The sequence below is a fragment of the Pocillopora verrucosa genome, chromosome 10 (genome assembly GCF_036669915.1).
Source record: "Pocillopora verrucosa isolate sample1 chromosome 10, ASM3666991v2, whole genome shotgun sequence".
Classification (NCBI taxonomy): Eukaryota; Metazoa; Cnidaria; class Anthozoa; order Scleractinia; family Pocilloporidae; genus Pocillopora; species Pocillopora verrucosa.
Window position 1 is genome coordinate 2,568,092 of NC_089321.1, and position 9,572 is coordinate 2,577,663.

General features: G+C 34.3%; 1 protein-coding gene across 1 annotated transcript; it reads right to left on the minus strand.

The window, feature by feature from the left end:
• Nucleotides 1-32: 32 nt before the first annotated feature.
• On the minus strand, nucleotides 33-9,547 carry LOC131791219 (small glutamine-rich tetratricopeptide repeat-containing protein beta). The gene is made up of 12 exons (XM_059108563.2): nucleotides 9,306-9,547; nucleotides 8,298-8,410; nucleotides 7,654-7,726; nucleotides 7,295-7,394; nucleotides 6,848-6,952; nucleotides 6,244-6,298; nucleotides 4,230-4,341; nucleotides 3,615-3,679; nucleotides 2,663-2,700; nucleotides 1,894-1,956; nucleotides 1,487-1,620; nucleotides 33-999 (listed from the first exon to the last, which is right to left on the minus strand). The coding sequence occupies exons 1-12, from the start codon at nucleotides 9,403-9,405 to the stop codon at nucleotides 974-976; spliced, it is 984 nt and encodes a 327-aa protein (XP_058964546.2). The 5' UTR covers nucleotides 9,406-9,547; the 3' UTR covers nucleotides 33-973.
• Nucleotides 9,548-9,572: the final 25 nt, after the last annotated feature.

Here is a 9,572-nt window from a genome sequence, read left to right on the forward strand (position 1 = left end):
CTGGAGTCAGTGTCAACAAAGAGCAAACAAGCTTGGAAATTTTACATCTATGTGTAAATTAATGTTCTTTTAATTGACCAGCCATGCGATGTTCGATACTCTGATTAATGAATCGTATGAGAAATCAAGTCATTCCTTAGCACAAGCATAACAAAGAATGGATTTGTGACCTATCACAGAATTGTACAACAATCAAAGGATGTGTCACACAATCTTTGGGGTTGTGTGACATGACAGTCAACAGACCTGTCACATAATCTCAAAGGTAGAAGAATCATCCAAACATTTGACATGTCACCATAGGCATAACAAGGTGTTGCCTAAAATATTTTCTAAATAAAAAATTACACACAAAGAATGCAATACAATTAAAATAATAGACTTCTAATGTATATCTTTAATCTAACTAACTTTAAAGTTAGGAAAAAAGTTTACATTTTAATCAGAAAGTAAAATTAAAAGAACCCAGCAAAAAAGAAAGACTCATTGGAGTGGGCAGACTATCCAAAAAGTCACACTTTCTCAGGGAAACCTAGTCTACAATGACAAAGCCACCCAGGCTCCTTACTTCTGTAAAATTCACACCCTACCTTTACTGTGGCTTAGAATATTCACTTTGAAAAGTTTTAGGTAACAACTCAGTGTTATCATGATACCACTTGTGATCATTAGTGAAAATTAATAAAATTTTTATAACTGAAATTAATTCCTGCACAACATCAGAATATTGTTTTTAAATATTTATAGATGTTCCCAATAAAAACAAAACAAAACAAAATAAAACAAAACAAAACAGAAAACTGAACAATACCAGAATGTGCCTTAGGTCGTAAAAAGAAGTACTTGATTAATTGCATTGATCTAGACACTTTTTCTTTTTCTAGAGGCCATAGGTCCTATGTTTATTCATCCATGGATGTCATGAAATTTATCTTTAAGCTTTCCCCTTGCAATTTGCATATCCAGTAATCACTCATTGTGTGCTAGAGTCTTCTTCATCTGTAGGAGAACAAAAATGCAACTGAATAAAATTTGTTGAGTGGTAACTATAATCTGCATTACACCTTAGTCAACAATGTTTCAACAATCTGGATTAAGGCAAAAAAAAGAATGACTAAATTTTAAGCTTATCTAATGACCAACAATTTTAATTTCTGGTCCAAAAACAACTTTTGAGAACAATGTGAACCGCTTGAAAAACTTGCTCATGCAAGCATTCTTGAACAAACCTGTCACTATAGGTTCCTTCAAATTAAAGTTATGCCTATCAAAAATATGAAAGACATTTCTTTTTTTCAAATTAGTATAAAATAAAAAAAAGACGTGGTAGTTTGCAAATAATTCAAATCACTTCTTTGTTTAACACCTCTTCAGTTCTAATTTGACTGTAGATAAAGCATCAAATTTTTGAAGACTTTGTATGCATTAGAGTTCCCTTGATAATAATTTCAGACATTAGCGGTTTTTTGTAGCTCCATATTCTAACCTGGATTTGGATCTTGCCCATCTCTTGGTGGATTCGGTCCTCTGTGTTCATTGACGGCAGCCTGAGCCTGCCCCCTTAACTGCTCAAACAACTCTGGGTCAGATTCTTGCATCCGTTCTCCAAACTGTTGGGCACTGTTGTGTAAACAAAACACTATTTACCCTTAATACTTTCACTCCTAAGATCTCCTTAGTGATTCTCCTTACTGTCTACCACACAATTCTTATGATATTAGTTCTAAGAATTTGGTATTGGATCAACAACAGTGTTATAATTCCATAATTTATACTTTTCTTTATTCTCATCACTTGCCTGCTTAATATTGTATTGAAATAATTGATAATTATTCATAATGTTAGTAAGCATTATCATTCTGCTAGATCCTTCAGATAGACATAAAAACTTACGCCTGAAAAATTCCTGCTGCGCCACCAGCACTGCCTGCACCACCCTGCATCATATTTGTCATCCTAATAAAATACAAAAGAACAATTCTTAAAAAAAACTTGAATCTTTGTTATTACTACGACATAAATAGGATATTACATGGCCATGTGGGGATACGAATTTTATCTTCAAGTGCTGAAAGTATCTCTCACCAGTGAGTGAAGTGAACAAGAGGGGGAGAAATACTTTCAGCATGAGAAGATAAAATTTGTATCCCCTAGCGGCCATGTAATGTTCTGTTTATTTAATAGATACTGGTGAAATTCCTACATAAAAGACAACTTTATTTAAATTCATTTCGAAACAGATAAATAGTGCAATTTAAGTGGTCACCTATCGCAAAATGCCTGTCACAAAAATGTTATGAAGCTCAGAAAAAGTATCGATGTGAAAATTTGGCAGCTCATTGGGAAAGTCACCAGTAACTGTACCATCTTCGCACCTCAAAGCCATTTTGTGAATGAAATTTCAAAAGAACTGGCTGTGCGCCTGAGCAGGAAGCTCTCTTGTAATTGGCTAATCATGTTAGTAATCATGGTGACACCGATATCCTCACGCGTAAAAGATAAAAACAGTATCTTCACCATGCGTGATGAAGATATGATTTTTTAGTAAAAGGAAAAAACCTGGTATTTCATCAGTATCTAGATAACAAATAATACAAATAGCTACAGTGTGACATGTCTAAAGTGAAAGTACACTGAGTCTGATATTTCATTCTCTACTTACATTTGCTGAACTCCTGGATTGCTCATAAAAGTTTGGGCCTAAAAATAACAGTTGTAATAGTCACCATTATTACCCTCATCATCATTTCTACCGTCAGTCAGACTCACTATAGTAGTTATTATTAACCCATTCAATCCCAAGATCTGATTGTTAATTCTCCCCTCTAACTGGTACACAATTCCTTGTGAATAAGTTATGAGAATTTTGTGTTAGATCTAAATGACAAATTCTGATAAGTCTAAGTATTCTTATTACCTGTTGGCTGGATAATGTTAACAGATATTATAGGGAGAAGTTACAAGTTTATCACTTCTGGGAGTTACATGTTGTTGTGGATCTGTTCAGTACTAAATCACAAATGACATCAAAATGTGGTAGGAAAAAAAAGTAGCAAACAACCTGGAGCCACATTTTTGTGGTGTTCTGTGATCTATTACTGTACAGACTTGTGGGAACATGGAATCTATTTCTTTTATATCAGCAAAGAGCAAAATGTTGGTAATGGTGATATCTCTCTGCATCTGTTCTTTAACTCATCATAAGTAAGAACCAATCAAAATGGTGTATTTAATGGATTTGTACAAGTACAAGTACAGGTGCATAACAATAGGACATAAGTACCCTACCTGGTTAATACACCCACACCCAGCCCCATAAAAAATATCCCAGAAAGAAATATCCCGAAAAAAGATCCCTTCCCTGATCTGACTAAACTACAATTTAAGTAATCTAAATCACACAGAACATTCTAAAGTATACAAATTAACAACTTAACTTAACTTAGCTTATCATATAGACAATCACATTTAACCATAGAACAGTTTTACAACAACAAAAATATCTGGTATTAACCTTTTTGTAAGACTTAAAATTTATCAAAATCATTGATAAATTGATAACAGAATAATGAAATGGACAGAGGGGTTTGCTTGATCTAAGGAAGCTGACATACCATATCCATAATTGCAGGATTTGTTAACAGGGAACCCAAATCAAGTCCTCCTAAACCAGGTAAACCTGACAAAGATGCAATCAAAAGAATATCTAATCTTTAGAACAACAGTGATTCTCCTTGTTCATGCAAAACCATGTTAGCAATGATTCAGCAAATTATAAAGTAATGAGTTTGGGTCAGGGGTGTAGACAATGGGTACAACAGTGTACAATGCAGATTCATGATAATTTGGGTGAGACTTCTATTTTTCCCCCAAAATCCTCTTTGAATTTTGGACATCACCTGGGGTTTATGATTTACAACAAACAGTGGAAACATTTCTAAACCCTTTCACTCCCCAGATCTCATCCGGAAATTCTCCTTGCTGTCTGTCATAAATTCTTATAATTATATGTAAATTTGGAGAATTTGGTAATGGATCAACTAGCAACCCCCTCATTTAGATTTTCTTTATTCCCATCACTTGTCTACTTGATATTAATTCACATTATAAGGAGAAACTATTTCATGGTGATTCATAGGAGGTTAACAGTAAAATGTCATTGTCTCACCAGGCCAGCAGCACAGTAATAAATCACTTTTCTCTAAAGTGTATCCCAGTCCCACTCTTACCTCCAGCGGCAGGCCTTGCATTACCAGTTCCTCTTTGGGATTCGTTTAGTTTTTCCTCCACCTGTGCTAAACTGGTTTGGTAAAATGTACTGCCAGGTTCTAACTCTAATGCCTGTAACAAAAAGCTTATGTATTACTCAACAAACTTTGCAGAAAACACAATTTAAACTTATCCACAACTGATTAGGAATTGAAACGTTATCAACTTTGAAGATTTATAATCAAACTTCACAACAAAATTAAAAAAATTTAAATAAATGGTCCCATCAGTTTTGTTTATGCATGTACATGAAAATATAAAGAAATGGTTTAAAAGTTTTAAATCATAGTACAGTAAAGAATTTTATTGTTTTTTTAGAGGGCACGGTAACGAATCCTGCAATCTGATTGGTTCTTTACCCGGTCAGTATTTTCCTATCTCTGCCCACGGGCCACGGTAACGCTTTCGTGAGTCGCCGTGTACATCCCAACTTTCGTTGTCATTTTTCATAAATATACCTCGTTTTCTGGCTGGGCTGTATTTTTTTTCTGGCTGTATTTTTAAGCAAAAACGTCGGTCACTACCTCAAGCCGATAAATAACTTATGAATCCTCTCTTTTCTCTCTATCAAATCTCTTTGGTTGACAGAAAAATATTGGTTTCAGAATGAATTTGTATAAACAATAGTGTCATTACGTTGGTTGACAAGCGGCCTAGAAACCGTCTGCAATTAATTTTAATCGTTCACAAAAAGTACCCAGAAAGTTGAAACGTGAGGTATTTGGTTACAGTTAAACTGAACGATGGAACTTTCATTCATTTAATATCTGAATTTTCTCGAGCAATTTGTTCATAGTGAAAGAGCGAGCGAAGTTTTAAATTCTACAACAAATATACGCTCCTGGTGAGTCTTTCCAATTCCGTTCAATTTGGACATTTGTACCTTAAATTGCACAACAGAAATTGAAGGAATTTTTTGAGAAAAGGCCGCATTACATTCCCTTGTGTCTCGTTGGAGTGTGCCGTTCGAATTTAGTTTTTGTGAAGGAAAGATCAGAGTTAAACACGCCATTACAGCAAACAAACGAGCAAACTCTCACAACTTCAAAATAAAAAAAATTGAATTTACTCACAATTACTTTCCTCGCCATTTACTTAATGAACAGAGGTAAATCTTCGTACATGAATGAGTGGTCGATGAGAGTGAATAATACTTTCCGTTAGATCATTAACTGATTTTGAAGAAAACATTGTCGTGACAGTCCTTGCCAAACTAGTTCTGTTGGTTTTCAAATGTTCCTACGCTTTTTTTTTTTTCTTGCGCGCTCTCTAATTGACAGGTGTCATATTGTGACAGATACTTGTAAAAATAATATTTCAAAGTTTGTTTGGAAGCCTTTTAAATCACCTTTATCGTTACGGAAATGAAAATGTTTCGCTGAGGCATCTCTCTTAAATTTGCATCACCTCTATTTTAACTACCATTTACTCACTCAAAAATTGTTCAGTTTATGGAAGATCTTGCCGTATTTACGGGCATAAATCATTCGGGTTCTTTCAGAAAGAATTTCGTCAAGTTTAAAAACAATAAATATGTTATTTACCGGCTAAGGGTCGGTCCGTATAGTGAAAAACTGTGACCTCGGTCTTGAAAATGCTGCCCTCGGCCTACGGCCTCGGGCAGTATTTTCAAGACCTCGGTCACAGTTTTTCACCATACGGACCTCCCAGCCGGCAAATAACATATATATATGTTTTACAAACTAAATGTAAGTGTTCTTAACCCTTTAACTCCCAAGATCTCATTAGTAATTCTCCTTACTGTCTGCCAAATGATTCTCATAAAGTTAGTTTAGAGAATTTTGTAGCAGATCAATTAGTAATCCCATTATTCATATTTCTTCTTAATTCTTATCACTTGTCTGCATGATATTGTACAGATATAGTAAGGAGAAATTCTGTCTTGGTCACTCACAGGAGTTAAAAAGTTAAAAGCCAAATGATTATGATGGAGACAAATATTTCATATTTTACCTTAGAATAACTTTCCTTTGCTTTTTGGAAATTGTTCTGATTGTGGTATGATAACCTGAAATATTTTACATAATAAGAATCATGAGTCAAGCAACTTCAAATAGAAGTTCCAAGCTAACCAAAATCAATAATTTGGTAATCTTTGCAGTAATGGTGACCAATCCAAACCAGAGATTATAGGTTTCCCAGTTTCTCTGATAACAACCATGGGTACAAACAAAATCACCAAGCTGTGGAATAGTCTCAGATATTTTGTATAATTGCAATCATTCTCTATCTCTTTCATAAATTTAATATTAAATATCTTAGATCCAACAAACATTTTGTGTAATTGATACACAGTTTTTTCCTGCACGACGAAAATAATGCCTAACATTTTTGCCTTGATCCAATTCAACCCTTTTACGCCAAAGATCTAATTTAGTAATTTTCCTTACAGTCTTCTAGGTAATTCTTATTTTTGGAGAATTTGGTATTAGAACAACTAATAATCCCCTTCTCTATGTTTTTCTTTATTCTCATCACTTTTCTGGTTGATATTGTATTGATATTGTAGGGAGAATCCCTGTCTTGGTCACTCATTGGAGGTAAAAGGTTAACTTACCCCATTCGTCCATATGCCTTTCCATAGTTTGGGTCCAAACTTAGAGCTTTCTGACAGTCTTCTATTGCTTTTTGGTGTTCACCGATCTTGCCATAAGCTGCAGCTCTGTAAGGAAAAAGTTGCGATAATTAACTTTGAACTGGAAAATGTTTCTGATATAAAAACAAATTTTAGGTTTGAATGATTTCAAACTAAATTGATTGGTATCTATTGTTATTTTACGATGAGACTTATCTGTCTGAAAATATATGTAGTTGAATGTAACCTAAACCAGAAATTGTTGTAAGGGTCTTTTGCAATTGCCTAAGCATGGAATTGAGTGTACGAGATCATTTTAAAAGCTTGACTTTACATGAAATTCACCCTCGCCTTCAAGGATTACCCGTCAACTTGTTGTTAACTCCATTAAATTGCACTTAACTGCATCATAGTAATTGGAATGTATACCTGTTACATGGAAACACAGCATTAGAACTATCCAATTCAATAGCTTTGGTGTAACAACAGATAGCTTCTTGGTACTTTTCTTCTTTCATCAACTGATTTCCTGGTATTAAGATTTTAACAAATTATATCATTATTTTGACAGGTGAGAGTGTTACAGGTTTTGTTTTATTTATAAGATTTATTGGTTGAAAGAGCCATTTACTTAAAAAATCATTTAACAACTTATTTGGCCACTCTTTGAATTCCTGCGAACTTGCAAAATTTGGGAAGAGATTGGTATAAATGGAAATTGAGAATGGAATGGAAAAAGAAAAGTTTTAAATAGGAGTAAAAAAAAATAGAACTCCTACAGATTATACCTTCTGTTTTCAGTTGTTCTGCTTTTTCTCTGTCTTCTCTTGTAGGCTGAGCAGCTGTTGTTCCACCCTTGGTCTGAAATTAAATGCTTTTTTTTTAACTGATATGTGTCCAGAAATGATTGCAGTAATGAAAATGGTGAAAATTTGCCAAATTGTCAAATCTGCCCAGCTGATTTTGCTTTTACCAATTTGAATATAACTAAACTACATAATCAAGCTGATTTTGCTTTGAAAAATTTGACTAAAATTTGCTAAAATCATCAAATCCATGAACATTCATTTGGTTTGACAAAATGCTGTCAAATCTGCTATTTTCATTACTGCATGTATTTCTAGACATAAAGGTTTTTTTTCCCTGTTTACAATGTAATACTGTAGCATATTTTGCATATCCTCATGACCTTATTTGGTAAAATGACAGTAGTAAAATACTGAAAACAAATCTTACATAGCCATCAGAATAAATATTATTAGGCTCATTCCTAGGTTTCTGCATAATATAAAGACATATAGGATATTCTTTAGATAGCTTTTTTTCTTCACTAGTGCTGAGGCATAAGGAAACCAAACCATGTAGGTCCATTAAAATACGAATTGTTTTTGATTATTTATCAGGAGATCCACTGAAGCAATTGAGTACAGACCTGAGTCGCATTTTTGAATATTTCCGCTAGAGGTTTGTCACTCTTCAATGCTGCTGTTTGTGATGGATCATTTCTGTTTATACCATAGACTGCTTCTAAACACTGGATTGAAACTACAAGAAAAAAAAACATTCAAACACACAAACTGTGATAAAATTTACAAGAAAAGCTACACCACACATGCATTTTGATTGGTTCTTAACCCTTTCCACCCTCACATCCTCATGTATATTCTCCATACTGTTCCCTAGACAATCCCTAAGGTGCTGACAAGTAGAATTTGTTTCATAATCCAGAGCATCTCTAGTTGGGGACCATTTCCTTCATTGTAATGACCTTAAGGTGTGATCTTGGGTTGATATAGCAAGGAGAAATTGGATGCTAGTCACTCTTAAGGGTTGAAGGGTTAATTATGATCTATTGGAGGACAAGTGCATAGATGATATCCCCATAGACAACTTTCTGTTTCTTTATTACATTCAACAAATAGATTCCATCTTGCTGAGGGTCTCTACAGCTTACCGTAATAGAATACAAAAGATGTCACAATGTGAATTCTGAAATCAGAGAATGTTTTCAAATGCTGTGCATCTATACACTCATCCATTCTCCAGCATCCTCCAGTTAAGTCACCCACCACATCCCACCCCTCCCCCCTTCTCATCACCTGCCTGGAAGGAGGCATGATGGTAGATTTAAATATTGAGACGAGAAAAGATATCAAAAAGGAAACGTTAGATATGAAAATTAGCCAGAAAGGCAGTGCTATTAGCAGGAAGCAATAAAATACATTTGATCATGTTTAGGCCGAAATTAACAGAAACTGGAATTGATTGTGAGAAAGTGAAATTAAATTTTAAATCACATGCAAACTTATAATTATCTTTCGGATATCATTTCACTTACATGGTTCAAAAAGTGTAAAACATAATCATATTTAAAAAATCATAGAAGGAAAAGGAAATTTTTTTCTTGAATCTCTGTAAGCTGTTACATTTTAGGTCTAACCTTCTAAACTCTCCGCTGAGTCGCCTGTTATGGCACCAGACTTCAACTCCGACGAAAGGTGCTCAATAATAGCGAATGCTAGCTTTTGTAAATTTGACATGTCTTCCGTTAAGTTGATCGAGTGATTAAAATCCTTAAAACGTAGTGAATTAGTCAGAAAGGTGTTTAGATTCTGCCTTGAAATTAACTCGCGTTTACCACTTTGGTTCCTGTTTAAAATGGCGGAACTTATTCGAACCCGCAATGTATGTGTACTGCGGCCAAAGG

Coding starts and splice junctions, on each gene's coding strand:
- LOC131791219 (XM_059108563.2), bottom strand. CDS start 9,405: ATGTCAAATTTACAAAAGCTAGCATTCGCTATTATTGAGCACCTTTCG. Junction 8,411..9,305: donor CTCAGCGGAGAGTTTAGAAG/GTTAGACCTAAA, acceptor TTTTTCTTGTAG/TTTCAATCCAGTGTTTAGAA. Junction 2,701..3,614: donor ATCCTGCAATTATGGATATG/GTATGTCAGCTT, acceptor TGTTATTTTTAG/GCCCAAACTTTTATGAGCAA.